The following is an 18856-nucleotide window of genomic DNA, read 5'->3' as shown; positions in this document are numbered from 1 at the left end:
GCCGGCCCTCTGCTTCTGTGGCTGTTTCCAAGGAATTCGCAAAGCTTGCACGCTGCAGGCCTCCTCTCCTCCCAAGCTCCTCCGTGGCCTTTCGGTTTTTTGGGCCGGCTAAGGTCCTCCCCGCGCTTCGGTTTAGATCTCTTCTTGCTGCATCAGTGGCTCCCACTCACTTTCTGGCAGGGCCGTGGCTGCAGGCAGCATCCCGTTAGTTCACAGGTGGCCGCCCCCAGGCCACGGTCTTGCCCTGGGGATGAGGGACCTTCCCACAGAAAATGGCCACTTTCGTAGGAGCCACTTGGCAGTTAAGTCTGCGTTGTGGCAGAGGCTCTGGGCATAGCAGCCTCCGTTAGGAACGGGCAGAGACTTGGGCCCCCACTGAATGGCTGTCTGGTGTCCTTGGGGCCCTCTGTTCTTTGGGCCTCTGCTGTTCTGGAAGAGAAGAATGGAACCTTCTTGTCTTCTTGCCTCCCGGACAGAGCCTGTCCCTGGCTCAGAACCAATTGTGGTGGAGAGTGGAGGAGGGAGGCCATGGGAACCACTCCTCTTGCCCTGATGAAAGTGTCTGGGTGGGATGAGGGCCACCATGGACCCAGGCCAGGAGGCTGCTGTGCGGGAGGAGACTCCAGGGCAGCAGTGACAGCCAAAAGTGACTGAGAGAAGAAAGGCCAGTGCTTTATTGGCTTGTCGGGAGGCAGCTATCACCAGGGCTACAATACTCTGCAAAAAAACCCGTGCACTTCCAAGTTCGCAGTAAAACAAGACACTTGGCAGCAAGGAAGTTTTTGTTTTGTTTTTTGTTTTTGTTTTTTGAGACGGATTCTTGCTCTGTCGTCAGGCTGGGGTGCAATGGTGCTATCTCAGCTCACTGTAACCTTCGCTCCCAGGTTCAAGCAATTCTCCTGCCTCAGCCTCCCCAGTAGCTGGGACTACAAGCACAAACCACCATGCCCAACTAATTTTTGTATATTTAGTAAAGACGGCGTTTCACCATGTTGGCCAGGCTGGTCTCAATTTCTTAACTTCATGATCTGCCCGCCTTGGCTTCCCAAAGTGTTAGGATTACGGGCGTGAGCCAGGAAGTGGCAGAGCAGGGACTCTGGGCAGCTTTGCCCACATTCTCTGTTACTCTGAGCTGCACAGTTCTCCAACGCCCAGCTGTATTTAAGGGCCTTCCCACAGGTCTAGAAGGCGCAGGCTCAGAAAAGTAGGAAGCCACAGGCTGTGCAGGTGGAGCCAGTAACGGCTAGCCCTGTGCATCTCCTGGGAGTCCTGGCATTCTAGTATCAGACCCGGTGAATCAACTCGGAGCTCAATGCAGAGAGGATCTTTCTTCTTGAATTAATTTCCGGCAGTTGCTCTAGTCTGGGGGTGGGATGGAGTGGTGAATGTTAGCAAAGGAAGATGAATTAACATTAAGAGCAGTCACAGGCTCTATAGGAAAGTTCTGTTCACTGCATTGATTTATCTGGAAATGCAAAGTTTGGGCTCTTGGCATAACCTCTGACTTCAGCGCTGATCAGTCGCTCTCTGGGTTTGAGTCTCACTCCCAAGAGAGAATGCGTCCCCAGCAGCCGCTCAGAGCAGGCCTCTCCTCCCCCAATCTGGCTCCTGCAACTACAGAAATAAATGATTTCGTTGGGAGAAGCCTCTCCTCCAGAGCTTTGGGGGTAGGAGGGGAGTATCCCTTCTACAGAACCAGGAACAGGAATGAATCACAGCACCAACCAAGATTCCACAGGGAATTTATTTTGTCTGAAAGGGCTGAGGGGGACTTTACAAGAGTCTGAAGCTGATAACTAGAAATAAAATACAAAGCCAGTATGCTGTGGCAAATTCCAGAAAACAATGAAAAAAACCTTTACAGTTTAAAACTGCTTCACTTTATACATAATTACAAATTAATATACAGCATCTGGGTTTTAACCCGTCTTTTTATTTAATAGGTTTAGCACGGAAGTGCCCATAGATCATTTGGAAACAAGCAGTGACAGCAGAGGTATCTGGGGTGTCCCAACCACCCTCCTCCCCTTATCTCCCCTGTGAACCTGACACGGGTGGCAGAGCACAGGAGACCAGGGGCTAAGCTTGAACCACAGGCAAACTCACCAGGCACACCCCAGGGCCAGTGCACAGGGACTGTCCACGGCCTCCGGTGCGAAAAGGCAGAAAATTTGACGCCGCGGAAGGGGTGGGGTGAGTGCTTCCTGCAGAAGCCCCTTGGGACTGCAGCACAGGTGGCCCCACCTGGTAGTAGGGCAGGTCACACACTTTGAAGGCAGGGGACTAGTGTGGAAGGTTGCCCACTTCCAGGCCTGTCAATCTTTTGACAAATTAGATGAGTACTTGGAAAGATGCCTTTATTTTACCTTCCTTTTAATTTTTTCCCACTTATGGCAGCATTAAAATACTTTTCATTGTAAAGCCTGGCCAGCAGGCAGTGGACTCTAAGGCTCTGGTGAACTAGGAATGCCCTGCTACATTGAAAGTTCAGATCTAAGCCCAAACTCTCTGCCCTCTTCTTCGTCTCTGAGGTTGAGGGCGCTGGCTGGCTGGGACATGCCTGGAGGTGGCCGCACACCTAGGCGGTCCTGCGGAAGACAGGCAAGGCACATAGATCTCCACAGCTGCCGCCCCCCTTTCATCCACAGTGTTAGCTGACGGCTCCTGCATTCCAAGGACATCCAACCGCAGAGGGTGGACATCGTCACCTCACAGCCACTCTCCTTGTGACCACGGAAGCCCATTCACCAGGACTTTCTAAACCTCCCAGGGCCTGGCTGTCCTCTGGGCACAGACGGACCACCCATCATTACAGTAAACCTCAACTCCAATGCAAATACCAACATCCTTGGGAAGAAAGACCTGAAGGGAAAAAGAGCCCTAGAGACAAAAATGATGAAAGCGCTTCTGTGGACAGCAACTTCGGCATCCAGTTCCGGCCCCTAAGGGCGTGGTCCCACCCTGTACTAAGGCAGGGCTTATCAGGTTGGATCCTTGCACACACTAACACCTCCCCTCCCACAAGAAGTCACAAAGCCAAGGGTCTCAAAACTTTGTGTTCACGACAAATACTGAGGCCTAAGAAAGGTAACAAATAGCAAAGCGGTGAAAATTAGCAACGAGGTGACTCAACAGTATTACCCTGAGACATGAGGGGAAAAAAGGTAAGATTCGTACCTTTCCAAAACAAATCTTGGTAAGGATTCTTCCCTTCGGAAGCTCTCACGGGGGCAGAAGAAATACTGGCAAAGGTTGAATGTGGCAGTGTACATGTTTTTAACCCTCTGCATTTTTCTAAGAAAACACAGCCAATACATTTGATCGTCTGGAAAATGAAACCAACCGAGGAGAGCGTTTAAAGTGCACGTGTCACCCAACTGGGATGACGACTGAGATGACTGGAATGGAGAGAAGATGCAGCCTCCTTCCACGAAGTTCACTCGATTCTGGATATCTGGGGACTCTGGATAGTAATTCCATCTTTCCCCCAAAAATAAGCACAAGTTCAGGCATCTGATTTGTTTAGCTTGGAGAATATGGCATCCTGGTGTGGGAACAGTATGGGGAATTCAGTCTGAGTCACCCCAGAAAACAACCCCTTCTCATGTGAGAGAAACCAAGACAGGCCATTAGATCCAGCAACTACAGCACTGTCAAGGTCATGAGCAAAAGCACAGGCAGCCACCATCCCAGTTAAATCCCGAGCACACGAAGAAATCCCCTTGAGGACAACTTCCAAGGAAGAAGCAGATGACAAAGGTATGTGAGCACAGTTCTTGGTAAGTGGATCTCTTTCTGCACCGCAGACTATTCCTGGATGAAGGCGGGTGGCTCAGGGGAATTCCGGGCACTACCTACCCTTCTGATTTTAAACCTGTCCAACCAGAACCTGAGCAAATCGATTTAAGTTAGTGGGGTCTGGACAGAGGTGAAATCTCCATTTTTAAAAACTGCTAAAACAACCAAGGCAGGGGAAACATCGCAGCTGGCGGGTAAAAGACACTCTAACACAGAAGTCAAGCTCTGTGGCCACACGCTCTAACTTCAGTGAGTATTCACGGTGTTTTTGTGAAGAGCAGGTATGCGAGTAAATCCAATCAGCACCAACCCCTTAATGTTCCAAACCCGGAGGACAGGGGCACCCAGCCTACATCTACAACGAAATGAATGCGGGTTCAGTATCGCCCTCCTGCGAACCCCAGGAGGGGAACTCAGAGCCAGTGACCAGAACAGACAGCCAAGCCCCGTGGTAGATCTGAGGAAAGTCACAACAGTTTCAGCTGTAACTTGGAGTTGCATGGATTGGTGAAAGAAAGCAACTTAACTTTCTGTTTAGGGTCTTTACAAGGGGACATGTTTTCAACAGAAAAATCAGCAGGTTTTGGCCTTGAAGTACGTTTTTAAAGGGTAGGAATTCTCCATGACCAAAAAAAAAAAAAAAAAAGGCAAAGGTAGCTCAGAGGTAGCAAATTTCTTCATTCTCAAACAAGGGAGAAGACATCCTTTGGTTAAAGAACAAGATGGGGTGGAGGAGGGAAGGACATGGACCCCTCCCCTTAAAATTTCATCTGGGCCTTCAAGGCACTTGGAAAGACACAGAGTTAGGCGCTGGCTGTTAACTTCACTGGGCATTGATCAGGTAAGTTTAGACTCTTGGGCTAGTCCTGGTTCACCCTTAGAAAAGAAAAACACAAACACACACATACAATAAATAAAACAAATTTAGACTAAAAATTCCAAACCAGACCTCTTTCAAATAAACAGAAAGATAAATATCTCCATCTGCAAGGCCAGCTTGCAATTAATCAATAAGCACCAAGTTACAGATTTTTCTAAGTGTGCTCAAAGCCCCATGCTTCTGAGGGGCAAAAAAGCAAGAACTGAAGGCCACATTTGAAGCACAGTTTTTCACGGCCTCCCTTCTGGTGTCCGGGGCTCAGAGGGAAATGTCACCATGAACTGTCCTGCACATACCAGCTGGGGAAAGCCTCAAGCGAACACAGATCAAAACATGTTGGGAAAGCAAAAGCCAAGCCAAGCAGCAGGCAGCATCTGCGGCCTCTTTCAGGGGCAGAGTACAGTTCAACAACAGCTCATTAGATTGAAAACATTTTTGAAGAAATCCAATTTTGCCAAGGCCTCCTAACATAAAAAGGGCACTTTCACAACCACACCCCCCAGATCAGCTCCTGTCCAGGTCTGTCCTAGAAGGACCTGCTACACATGGCTTAACCCTTCACCTGAACCCACTTCTCAGCCAGCTGTCCTAGCTCCAGAGCACAGCTTCTGCCTGTCCTGGGTGGGAGGCTGGCCCCTGGTGGTGGTGGGCCTACAGGGTGTGCCCTCACCCAGCAAGGGCCCGGCGGCTGCTATCTGGGAGAACCGAGATGGGGGGGGTGGGGCTCACAGCCAGGAGGCCGCGGCCTCTTCTGAGTGGTAGGTCAGTGACAACCAAAATGTCATGCTGCAGGGATAATGGTGACTAGGCCTCTTCACTTTAATCTGTGGCCAAATCATGTGGGTCAACATCCTGGAAAACCAGCCTATTTTTTTGGGATTTGATGACGAAATGAGATACTATGGGTTTTTTTTTGTTGCTTTAGTGCCCGAAACACCGAGATCAAGGTGGTGCAGACCACGTGATTTTATATACATCAAACCCCCTCTCACTGTTTCACAAATGTCTGTCATCCCAGAAATGAGAAATACATGCAAAACAGGGGTGATATATGCACGGAGTAGGCTTAGAGGGAAACCAACCTCATAGGATTACTGGGTGAAGTACTGATGTGCAGGGGCTCTGGGTCAGTCCAGGCACTGCCCTTGTGCTGAGCTAAGCTGAACAGATGGCTGGTGCAGACCGGGCCCTCTTGTGGCATTCCCCACATGTGTATGCAGACAGGTCCCCGGGTGTGTACACAGGTCAAGTCTGGGACATCTGCTCTTTGGTTTTGTGTTCCCCCAAATTAACGGCAGGCAGAGTTCCAGACCTTACTTGGAAATGCTCTTTCAGTCTTTAGAAATTCCTGACGTGTCCAAAACCATCACCTGTACTTACGAGCCACTACTTTCAGTGTAATCCTGAGTGGGGCCAGCCCAACCTGAGAGTCCTGGGCAGTCACAAATCACAGCCACAGCAGAGTCTGGGCCTCCTTCCCCACCCTGACACTCAGATCATCTGTTCCTTCTTGTCCAGGACCTGGGGCCGCCCAGGAGGACTGGACGCTGAGGAGCAGTGGGCGTCCAGTGTAAGAGACTTGTGCATGTGGGGACAGCAGGAGAGGTGGGCTGGCCAGGACCAGGAGGCAGCTGCCTCAGCAGAGAGGAGGGTCAGCAGAAGATCTCTTCACCCTCTGCTGATACTTCTGATGTGGGACCATCTGAAAAAGTGAAAAAGAATAATGAAGAAAAACTGCTCCTTTCATTGAACTTCCTCCCCAACCCAAAGTCTTCTGTAATGCAAACAGGTGACGGGGGCTTGTGGGCAATTACGTTTCTGCATACTGGGGTTTCTGAAGGAATTTGGTTAACAAGGTTCTTAGTGCTGTCCTTCCCTGTCTAATGCGCCCTTTAACTTTGACATAAGCACTAGAATTTATAAAGAGGCCTGAAAAATGTAAATTTTTTTCTTTAACCTCCCACATAGAAAGGAGAGATCAATCCTAAAGAGAAGGGTTTGGGGGAAAGTGGCACATGAATGGGGGGGGCATCTAGTGTAATTCAACCACCGGCTCTGTGGCCACTGGCATGTTAGTTAACCTCTGTGAGCTTCAGTTTCCTCATTTCTCTTGGGGTTAGCAGCGCCAACTTCATACAGTCATGTGAGGGTTAAAGCACCAAGCGCTAGCTGTTATCAATGACTATCTAGGCCAAGAAAAGCCAGGAGGGCTTGAATAACTTCATTTAGAGGTGAGCTCCAGTTCCTCAATAGGATAATGCCTCGAAAATGAAACCCAAGCTCTCTGCTTTTGCACATGTGCCACACAGAATGGAGTTTTGTTTTTTTTTGAGACCAGTCTCGCTCTGTCCCCTAGGCTGGAGTGCAGTGGCTTAATCTCCACTCACTACAACCTCCACTTCCCAGGTTCAAGGGATTCTCCTGCCTCAGACTCCCAAGTAGCTGGGTCTGCAGGCCCATAACACCACGCCCAGCTAATTTTTGTATTTGTAGTAGAGACGGGGTTTCACCGTATCGGCCAGGCTGTCTTGAACTCCTGACCTCATGATCTGCCCACCTGGGCCTCCCAAAGTGCTGGGATTACAGGTGTGAGCCACCGCCCCCGGCCAGAGTGCGTTAATGCTCTCTGATGAATACTCTTAGCAAGTGGAGCTGGTGAGAAGGATGGCAGCTTGGTTTCTGCGCATCTGAACTGTACCCTTTTCAACCCCGCCTGTGCCACTAAAATCTGCCTTCTGTTAGAATGCAGAGATACTGTGGCCACAGGGAGAGCAGGTGTGGGTGACTCACCACCAGGCTGAGAGCGGCTGGTTTTGTTCTTCTTTTTTTTCTCCTTCTTTTCCTTTGGCTTAGCTAATCCAAACAGGCGGGTAGAGGCAGAGGTGGGTGCAGGGGCCTGGCTCTGTCCTTCTGATCCTTTGTTTGTCTGACTAGTTGAGCTCAGTATGTGAAAAGGCCCCTTATCTTTGTGTGTCCAAGAGATGCTGTTCCTTTTTGGGGACACTGAAAGTTCTGAGTCCAATGACCCTGATTTGGCTATGGATGGTGCAGACGGCAAGGGAGGCTCCTCAGCACTGGGGAAGAACGACGGGATCCTCATCAGCTTGGTATGTGGATGGGAAACCTGTATATATTCAAGAGAAGGGGTTTTCACTTGGAGACCGTTGGCGCCCCTGGTGTCCATTCAATAAATCCTGGCTGATTCAACTGGGTGTGCTGGCTGGGTGCTTACCCGCCTCTGTCAACTCTACAGAGATCATTTCTGCAGACTGCATAGAGTTCAAAGGTTCCGAACTTCTCACTTTCATTAGCTGCCCTCCCCCAAGTAACATCTATAAATATGTTAAAAATACCGACTTCAATACCGTTAATACAAACATAAACGCTGGTGTCATAAAAAACCGATAGTACCTTTGATGGGGTGACTTAGAAAAGAATTCCCATTCTCTGAAGAAATAAGGAGAGCTGCTTAAGACTGCTCTACACAGAAATGCAGATAATTATTTTAGGGCAAAGAGACTACAGAAGCCTGTATAGGCTGGAGGATAAGTGGAAAAGCAGAGCTGACACCAAGAATCCTAGTCAAAGGTTAAACAAAGATCAAGAGGATCATCTAATCTAGTTTCTCTTAGTTGCGTGGGAACCTTCCTTTGTCAAAGCACTAATGATTTCATTGGGAGGGGGGTAGAATCCATCCTTATGTCATAAAAAGCAACACATGGCATTTGCTGCTCCCCACCATATATTTGGCAGCCTCTGCAGAAAGCTACACCTGCCCCCTACTCTGGAAGATGTCGGTATACTTTTCTTTCATGGTCCGAGGTCAATCAGTCAAACAAATGGCAACATGATATGCATTTCAAAACATGGGCAGATCTGTGTACACCAGGGCTCTCCATCTGCCACAAGCATCCATGTTTCTGAATAACCAAGGAATATCACGGAAATAAACTCAGGAGTGAGTGTGCTGAGTAACTGAAAGCCTTTCTGTATCAACAGCAGCTACAGAGATAAGGAAGGCTTCATCAGCAGTAGAGAGGCAAATTGGGAACTATGCAGAGCTCAGCTTTCTCAATATACCCAAGCAAGAGTATCATCATCTGTCCACAAGAGGAGTGGCTCCTCCCCTACTTGCTGGAATGGGTGCTTCCCTCTGTAACTGACTCCCACCAATCCTACCACATGGGCTATTTCAGCGACTCTGGCATGAGAGCCACTTCCTGCTGGCTCATAACCATAGGCACCATGTGTTCTGGGGCTCTTTGATTCTTGCTGTGCTTCTCCATTAAGCTACAAGTTCCTTCAGGGTGGGGCCATGCCTCATTTCTCATGAGGCACAGAGCAGTGGGGCTGCTCCTAAAATCCTGGTGGCTGACTGCCATTTTCTCAGATACACTGAGGCTCCTCTAGCCGGGGGAAGTGCCAGCTCCAAATATCCACCACGGCCCTGGCCACAACACCCCAGCATTTCCATTCTCCTCTTAAGCCTCTTAAGAGATGCGAAAAGCAGAAAAAGACTTTCTTCATCTGCCTCTCTTTCAGGGTTAAACAAAGATTCTTTTTTTTTTTTTTTTTTTTTTTTTGAGACATAGTCTCACTCTGTCACCTAGGCTGGAGAGCAGCGGCACAATCTCAGCTCACTGCAACCCCCACCTCCCAGGTTCAAGCGATGCTCCTGCCTCAGACTTGCGAGTACCTGGGATTACAGCTAATTTTTGTATTTTTAGTAGAGATGAAGTTTTGCCATGTTGACCAGGCTGGTCTCAAACTCCTGGCCTCAAGTGATCCGTCTGCCTCGGCCTCACAAAGTGCTGAGATTACAGGCGTGAGGCACCATGCCCAGCTAAAAAAGATTCTTAAAAACAGGTTTGTTTTTTTTCCCCCGGAGACAGAGTCTCCCTGTGTTGCCCAAGGCTGGTCTCAAGTTAACCTCCCACCTCAGCCTCCTAAAGTGCTGGGATCACAGGTATGAGTTACTGAACCTGGCCAAAAACAGGCTCTATATTTCTGCTCACTTTCTTAGGGTGCTTAATACACAGGGGTCTTAAATCAGTATCATCATTAGATTGCCTTTGGCAGTGAGTCCCATTACCTGACACAGGTCCCGTTCCGCCTGCCTCTGGCCGAGCCGCTCTGCCTCCCGGCGCAGCTGCTCCTGCTCCCTCTCGAGCTGTTTCTGGGCAGCACGCAGTCGCTCCAGGTCATATTGGTATGTGCCCTTCTTCTGCTGGAGCTCCTCCCGCTCCTTTTCCAGGTCCTGCTGCCCCTGCTGCACCTTCTCCTCGCGCTGGGCCAGCAGGGCTTCCCGCTCCCGAAGCTCCCTCTCACGAGCTTCCCACTCGCGCTCACGCCTGCGCTTCTCCTCAAGGTACTGGGCTTGCTGCTTCTGCAGGTTGGCCAGGTCCTGGCGTTGCTTCTCCAGGCTGCGCTGCTTCTCCTGCTCAACGAGGGAGCTCGGGCGGGACAAGCTTCGGGTGAGAGCCCTCTCGCTCAGCACCAGCTTCTGGTCCTCAATGTAGCTGTCCTGCTGCAGCACCACACCCTGAGGAGGCACACAGAGGAGAGCCCTGCAACTCTGGCCAGGGGGACAGCCAACTTCTGGATCCCTCCTGACCCCACAGCAGGGGACCCCAGGCACTATGATGGACCGGGACTCTCCCCTCACTTTTCAAGCCCATCTAATAAAAATGCTCCAGGATAACTGCAGGCAGTTAGCATACAGAAACATCAAAGGTGCAGGAACTTACAGGTTTTTGTCAAATCTGGTTTTGAATGCTGTTTGCAGTCACTGGTATTACCTGGAGTTGTGTGTATGAGTGTGTGGTATGTGTGCGTGGTATGTGTGTGGCAGGTGCGTGGTGTGTGTGTGTGGGGGGGCAGGTGTGTGTGTGTGTGTGTGTGTGTTGGAAATGGGAGAAAGTAGGATTGAGATAGGTTAGATCTTCCAGAAAGGAAGGGAGAATTTGAGGATGTTCCTGGGAAGTCTCAAATAGTGATTGTTTTAGGAAGGCCACACTCTACTCAAACACCACACAGAGACACAAAATATACAAACTTATACTAATGGCTTTCTAAAGTGAAATCATATTCCAAATGCATGTTAGCACATGATGTGCTTTGTAGCAAGGTTATCAAACCATGCCTAAGGCCCACCAGCTCTTCGCTAATTCTACTCTTGGAAGGTCGATGATACTCTACCCACTGCATTCTGTAACTTTCTCACCATGAGAGCCAGTCTTCTCTAGACTGAGGGCGCCATTTACCCATAAACAGCCTCCAAACCTCAAAGATCCAAGTCAACAGCAGCCCCATGCTGCTGTCCTCTACACAAATCCATGCAGGGCTGGAAGACGCAGCCACACACCTGCAGAGTGCTGAGGAGCTCGTGGAGATGAACAATGCTCTGGACAACCTGCTGCCAAAGGAACAAAATGGAAATATTCATTTCAGGACTTTATGAATCTCAGAATCCATCACACTAATGTTTATCTGGTAAGATGGCCGCTGTAAGATACAACTAAATGCCTGTATCTTTATGTAATATTTTCATATTGAAAGCATCAAAGAAAGTAAGTGAGTACCAGCAGCCAAGAAAAACAAAAGACCAAACCAAGTGACCTATGTGTAGGAGGAATACCAGCACAAGTTAAAACGTGTAAGAAAGCTTCCATTATTTAAAATGTCTAGAATACAAACAGCATACATATCAATGCAACAGAACAGAAATTCCAGAAACTACCCACTAACAATTTAGCATATGAGTAGCATTTCAAATCAATGGAAAGAAAAGAATATTCAATTAATTGTTCTGAGAAAATTGGCTAAATTTCTGAAAAAACTTGAGACCTCAGCTCACATTAAAAAAAAAAAGGTTCAAATATCTGAAAATATTAAAGGTAAAAAAAAAAACCGCATTCATATCTATCTGGCCAGGGCAAGACAGCGAGGTCCTATTTACAAAAAACAAACAAACAAAAAAGAGCTGAAGGAAACAGAACGTTTTCTAATCTTAAAACAGGGAAGGCTTTGCAAACACAGAGGAAACCACACAATTTTTTTTTTCAAAAATTTTATGTAAAAAAGTAAAATTAAAATTAAAAGGCAAAGAATGAACAAATAGAAATTCAGATGGAAAAATCTTTGATTTAAAAAAGGCTCTCACAGAACATTATTGAAAAAAAAATACCCTAGTAAAAATTAAGCCAGGAACACAAACTAGCAATTTACAGAAGAAATACAAATGGCCAATAAGCATAACATATTAAAATGACTCAACCTAATTTGAAATCAAATAACTGCAAAATAAAATAAATGACCCAAACTTATCAAACTAATAAAAACTTAATAAAAATAACACTCAGTGTTGGTAAAAGATGAAAATGGCCACTTCTACATGTATGTCTGATGAGTAGGGCCAAGCACTACATAACCTCCTTTCAATAGCAATTTGGCATGTTCAGGAAATAATCAAAGAGCTTTGCAAAAAGCAAGGCATGTACAAAGATGTTCTTGGCTCACTGCTTTAAAAGCAAAAGTAGAAAAAACAGTTAACTCTCAGAAAGATTAAGTAAACTATGGTTTACAATAATATAATGCTATGCAACAGCATGCTTTGTAAAAATATGCCTTGGGGAAATACTTTTAATGCATATTAAGAGGGAAAAAAGCAAGATATGAAGCTCTAGGAAGAACTGATACAAACTATGTAAAACTATTATTTTTTTTTTTTTTGAGATGGAGTTTTACTCTTGTTGCCCAGGCTGTAGTGCAGTGGTGTGATCTCTGCTCACTGCAACTTCTGCCTCCCAAGTTCAAGTGATTCTCCTGCCTCAGCCTCCCGAGTAGCTGGAATTATAGGTGTGCGCCACCACACCCAGCTAATTTTTTGTATTTTTAGTAGAGATGGGGTTTCACCATGTTGGCCAGGCTGCTCTTGAACTCCAGATCTCAGGTGATCCGCCTACCTCGGTCTCTCAAAGTGCTGGGATTAGAGTCATGAGCCACCATACCCTGCTAAACTATTTTTATACTATTCACACATATATAACTCAGATATGTTATGCACAAGGCTGGAAATATAAACACCAAACATTTAACTATCATGAACATGTATTCCTTTTATAATACTTAAATCATTTAAAAACAAAACACAAAAATATTAATTACCAGACTTAGCTCTTCTGAGAAAATTTTTTACCCCCTATTTTTTTTTTTTTTTTTTGAGATTGAGTTTTGCTCTTGTTGCCCAGGCTGGAGTGCAGTGGCACAATCTCAGCACTGCAATCTCTGCCTCCTGGGTTCAAGCAATTCTCCTGCCTCAGCCTCCTTAGTAGCTAGGATTACAGGCGTCCACTACCATGTCTGGCTAATTTTCTGTATTTTTAGTAGAGACTGAGTTTCACGATGTTGGCCAGCCTGGTCTTGAACTCCTGAACTCAGGTGATCCACCCACTTTTGGCCTCCCAAAGCACTGGGATTACAGGTGTAAGCCACCACGCCCAGCATCCGCCCTTATTTTATTCTTAATAAACAGAGAGAAGCAACGGAAGAAACTGCTGACTCTAGCTAAGCATTTATGGTGTCCAATCCATACTGGAATGTCTGAGAAACAAACAGGTCTTGTACTATTTTCTTACCCTGATTCCTCTCATTAAATATAGGGGGGAAAGTGGCCATAAAGAAAAATCAAGGCTGGGTGCAGTGGCTCACGCAAGCAGCTTCCATAAGCTCAGGCTTATCATTTAAAGATAAGCACACTGAAGGATTCCTTCAGGGTGCCACTGTATTTAGAGTTTTATGGCAACAAATATAAAATATATCCTTCTGTATTTTAGAGGAAAAAAGATTCCCCTTAAAATTTCAAAATGAAGTTCCCTGGAGATTTAAGATACTATGCTAAAAGCAAGAACAAGAAAAAGAAGAAACACAATCAACATCCTTGAGAAGTATACCCGGATTCTAGTTTGCTTAAAAAGTAAAATACTCAGAATTAATTTTGGAGATGGCAGTAATCTGAAAACTTATGTCACAACATGGAGTCATTGCGGGGCGGGGAATGGCCATCCTTCTAGAAGGATACCAACACTACTTCACACATGAAAACACATATTAAATCTAAAGCAATACTCAAAGAAGATGATACGGCCGGGCATGGTGGCTCATGCCTGTAATACCAGCACTTTGGGAGGCTGAGACAGGCAGATCACCTGAGGTCGGGAGTTCAAGATCAACCTGACCAACATGGAGAAACCTCATCTCTACTAAAAATGCAAAAATTAGCTAGACGTGGTGGCACGTGCCTGTAATCCCAGCTACTCGGGAAGCCAAGGCAGGAAAATCGCTTGAGCCCAGAAGGCAGATATTGTGGTAAGCCAAGATCGTGCCACTGCACTCCAGCCTGGGCAACAAAAGCAAAAAGCTCTGTCTCAAAACAAGAAAAAGAAGAAATAACTTGAGTACTTGAAGGATAAGCAATTACTTTGTCAAATTACCCACAAGTTAAATGCCCATGTTCCAGATCTATGGCTTTTGGTATCAGGTTTGTGATAGAGAAGAAGCTGCCATGAATTCTACTCAGTGTGCTTAGACCAAAGGAAACCGCCAAGAAGGATTCACAGGGGGGCTCTCTCTAAATAGAGAAAGCTGACTAAAAGCAAGAAGTGGCCAGGTATGGCTCACATCTGTCATCCCAGCACCAGCACTTTGGGAGGCTGAGGCAGGTGGACGGCTTGTGTCAAGGAGTTTGAGACCAGCCTGGGCAACATGGCGAAACCCCGTCTCTATATAAAATACAAAAATTAGTTGGGCATGGTGACATGCATGCCTATAGTCCCAGTTACTCTGGAGGACTGCTTGAGCCTGGGAGGTAAAGGTTGCAGTGAGCTGAAGTTGTGCCACCACACTCTAGTCTGGGTGACAGAGTGAGACCCCATCTCAAAAAAAAAAGCAAGAAAGCAAGAGGCTTCCTTAAGGACAGAGGATCAGAAGCCATCTTAGATCTTAGTAGGCAATTCTCTAACTGGCAAAATTCCAAGGTGCTGCCCTGGGACCAAAGAAAAGGGAAGGGTCAAGGAAACTGACAACTGTATCCTTTACATGTACAGATTACAGCCAGGAGTTAGCATCTTTGTAACAGCCAAGAAAAAAAAAAGGAAAAAAGAATATTCCTCACCTGACATTGAGAACCAATATATATTTTCTTAAACAGCTCATAATGTCCTTACCTCACTGTTTCTTTTAAGCATAAACACCAGGTTACCATTTCCACCCTAGGAAACAAAAAACATGCATATAAAAAAATGAAGATCTTGATGCAAAAATAACATTCAATATGTTTCTGTGTTAGGCTGTAGTTTTCCATCTTCTTTCTCTTCTACCACAGCCTCTCATAAGGCAGAGAAAATTTAAGGTTGAACTGTTTATCACTGATGTCAAGAGGTCAGGTTGGTTTGGAGCATCTGAAACAAATCTAGTGAAACTGGTCCTGCCAGGACCATGGCAGAGTTATGAATGTAAACACACTGCTAAGCCAGTGAGGCCAAACAGCCAATAATGTGGGGCTCTTAACTGTACTATTAGTTTTAAAAATGTGATTTTTCCCTGAAAATAATTTTATCAAAAGCAGCAATTCAGGCATCCAAAACAAGATCAAAGTGAAATAATATCAAAGGTTATGAATTCAGAGGGAAATGCCAAGGAGGGTCCTAGGATGTTTTAAAGAGAAATACCTTTTTAAGGCCACTATCTGATTCCGTTCTCCTAAGATCTTGGCCATCATCTCCTTCTTCCTTCTCGCCTCCTAAACAAAAAATAGGTTATTTTTTTTAAGCTGTGAAACAGACTAGCAGAGGAAAGAACACAATATAGGTATCTTAGGGATGTAGTATTTCTGAATTCTACTGATGGCCCCAAAAAGGGGGAGCTGCTTGGTGGCAGCTAAGTGATTATTAATAATTTTACTGATGCAGAAGAACTGAAAGCAGGAACAAGTATTACTACTCTTTTAGCTAAGATCTTAAGAAAATCTTTTTTGTTACTCAAAATGAATATTAGTCTGACAGACTCATAATGAGTATCTTAAGATCTCACTAAGAAATTTACTGATTGAATGGAAGTGGAGATGTAGCTAATAAAATACAAGTCATTTTTAGTTGTGTGGGACAGTCAAGGTTGCCTATAAAAGCTCATGACTTCACATCCACATCATTTACCTTTTGAAGCATTCATCTGATGGCTGTCAAATCCTCCAAAGGTCTCTGCTCTCCGGGGCAGGGAAACAGGACCAACCACACCTTCTTGCTCAACTGGGCTGCTGACAGTCTGCCCAAGTGTGCCTCCTAGACTTCCACTCACCAAACCTTGAAGGATCTCCACTGGAAAAAAAGAAACACGCAAAACTGACATCTTTAATGAGGAAAAAATAAGTTCATAGTATACATGATATGTACAAAGAACATGACTGAAAAGTTCCAATAAGTGACTGGGTGAGTTCCTTTGCTCAGAAAGGTTTCAGTTTGGGGTATGTATTTTAGTTGGATTCTACTAGAAATTTAGAGATGAGACCTTCCACTTTGTATACAAGAGACCTAGGAAGTTTCAAAGTGTACAGGAAAGGCAGGGTAATTTGCTGGAAGTGGCATGGCTTCTGGAATCATATCCAAAGCAGTCAGAAGATATTCACTGAAAAGTAAGATGAACTGATTCAGAACAGCAAGTAAGAAGTCAGGGTTTTTGCCTTTGTCAATATGAAGTGAGTTCAAGGGGCTAGAGTAGCCTAAGAATTTGCGTCTCAACTCTGGCCCACTAGGGTTCTTTTCTAGGGTGTGGCTCACAGAAAGAAGAAAGTGGAGAAAAAGAAATAAAAGTTGAGCGGGAGAAAAGAAAAGAGATAAAGAAGGGCCAGTTGCAACAAAGGAGGGGACCAACAGCAGGAAATCTGATTAAAACAAGCCATATTAAAAAAGAAAAACCACACAAAAATGATAGACGAGTCCTACGGTGTGAGAAAAGCTATCTGAACCTATAAACTTAAGACACTAATTTCACATAAAAATGAGAAATAGAAAATACTGAAGTCAAATCCCATAAAAAGTTAAGAACAGGGAGTGATGGTGGAGAGAACACAGGGTCTAACTTCTCTACAGATAATAAAAGCACATCAGAAAAAACATGTCCATAAACTAAGTGAGCAAAACACATTAAGAAAATGACAAAAGACATGAAAGAACTTAAGTCAGAATTAGAAAACATAGAAACAAAATGGTAAAACTACATTCAAAAGAAAAACACATCGTTATAGAAATGAAAACTAAACTAGAATATAAGAGCAAATTAACCCAGGAGCAAATGATTTAAGAAAAAAGCAGGTGATGGCCGGGCATGGTGGCTCAAGCCTGTAATCCCAGCACTTTGGGAGGCCGAGGTGGGTGGATCACGAGGTCAAGATATCGAGACCATCCTGGTCAACATGGTGAAACCCCATCTCTACTAAAAATACAAAAAAATTAGCTGGGCATGGTGGCATGTGCCTGTAATCCCAGCTACTCAGGAGGCTGAGGCAGGAGAATAGCCTGAACCCAGGAGGCGGAGGTTGCATTGAGCCAAGGTCGTGCCATTGCACTCCAGCCCTGGGTAACAAGAGTGAAACTCCATCTCAAAAAAAAAAAAAAAAAAAAAAAGGCAGGTGAAAGGAAGACCATTTAAACATTAAAAAGGCGAAGAGATCAAAAGTATTAAAAGAAAGTGACAAATACTGAAGACAGACTAGGTCCAACATAAGGATAAATGTAGTTCTTGAAGAAAACCAAAGCAAAGGCAACAGGGAAAATACTACAAATTGTAATTCAAGAATAACTTCCTGAAATCTGAAAAATTTCTAACCACCTATGAAAACAGAACACTGTGAACCTGAGAGCATCAACCTAGGGTAACAAAAACCAAGGAATATTCTTTAAAACTACTTGTACTTAGAAAAAAAAATCCTTTGGGTAGCCGGGAGCTGTGGCTCACACCTGTAATCCCAGCACTTTGGGAGGCCAAAGCGGGCAGATTAGGAGTTCAAGACCAGCCTGGCCAACAGAGTGAAATGCTGTTTCTACTAAAAATATAAAAAATTAGCCGAGCATGGTAGCAGGTGCCTGTACTCCCAGATACTTGGGAGGCTGAGGCAGGAGAATGGCTTGAACCTGGGAGGTGGAGGTTACAGTGAGCCAACATTGCACCATTGCACTCCAGCCTGGGCAATGAGAGTGAAATTCCCAACACACACACACACAAAAGAATTTTAAGATGCATATAAAAAACATAAGCAGGCTGGGTGTGGTGGCTCATGCCTGTAATCCCAGCACTTTGGGAGGCCGAGGTGGGTGGATCACTTGAGGTCTGGAGTTGGAGACCAGCCTGACCAACATGGTGAAAACCCATCTCTATGAAAAATACAAAAATTAGCTGGGTGTGGTGGTGCACACCTGTAATCCCAGCTGCTTGGGAGGCTGAGGCAGGAGAACCACTTGAACTCAGGAGGTGGAGGCTGCAGTGAGCCAAGATCACACCACTGCATTCCAGACTGGGCAGTAGAGTAGCAAGATCCTGTCTCAAAAAAAAAATGAGAACTATAAGTGATTAATTTAAAAAAGTTAGAATAACTGCTCATTTTGGAGGGAGGGACCTGTGATGGGACAGGGCACATGGAGGGAGGGGCTTCAGGGTGTATGGCACATTAATTTCTTGATGTGGGCAGTGGTTAAAAAGTTATTCACCTGATAATAATTTACTACAGTGAAATACTTGGTATGGGTAATTTTCTGCATTTGTGCTTTATTTTAAAGCAAAAAAGTAAAAACTGACAGGTAATATTAGTGTGAAAACCACTTTGGGAGGGGATGAAGTGGGGCAATGCTGAATATTAATTACCTTCATTTATTGCACTCTTCATTAAAGGTCCTCCTTTGAGAGCCTCTTCTGTGTGGGAGCGGAAGAGAACTCTAGGGCTATGCTTTGGGGAGCAATCCTCTGGCAAGGGAGTGCTGCACTCAGCCATGTCCCGGAAAATCATCTCCTTCTCCTCCAACAAGAGTAGGATTTGTTGGTCCTTCTGTTGAAGTTGTTCTGCAGGATGGAGAAAATGATCTGTGATTTGATTGGTTTAGTACTACAAGATGAGTAAGACACGAGCACCAC

General features: G+C 45.5%; 1 protein-coding gene across 44 annotated transcripts in view; it reads right to left on the bottom strand.

Moving 5' to 3' along the window:
- Positions 1–1725: 1725 nt before the first annotated feature.
- AKAP13 (A-kinase anchoring protein 13) overlaps positions 1726–18856 on the bottom strand; it is a 378015-nt gene continuing 360884 nt past the window's right edge. For 35 of the 44 annotated variants that reach the window (XM_078326957.1, XM_078326966.1, XM_078326968.1 and 32 more), the window contains 8 exons: positions 18590–18784; positions 15889–16050; positions 15406–15476; positions 14902–14946; positions 11043–11093; positions 9771–10220; positions 7469–7802; positions 1726–6380 (listed from right to left, as the gene is read on the bottom strand). In XM_078326957.1, the coding sequence (XP_078183083.1) occupies positions 6331–6380; positions 7469–7802; positions 9771–10220; positions 11043–11093; positions 14902–14946; positions 15406–15476; positions 15889–16050; positions 18590–18784 (1358 nt within the window). In that variant the 3' untranslated portion in view covers positions 1726–6330. The remainder of the gene's footprint in view (positions 6381–7468; positions 7803–9770; positions 10221–11042; positions 11094–14901; positions 14947–15405; positions 15477–15888; positions 16051–18589; positions 18785–18856) is intronic. The other 9 variants (XM_035304040.3, XM_078326937.1, XM_078326940.1 and 6 more) reach the window with 1 other exon arrangement.

The sequence above is a fragment of the Callithrix jacchus genome, chromosome 6 (genome assembly GCF_049354715.1).
Source record: "Callithrix jacchus isolate 240 chromosome 6, calJac240_pri, whole genome shotgun sequence".
NCBI classification, from domain to species: Eukaryota; Metazoa; Chordata; class Mammalia; order Primates; family Cebidae; genus Callithrix; species Callithrix jacchus.
This window is presented reverse-complemented; position numbering and strand designations above follow the sequence as displayed.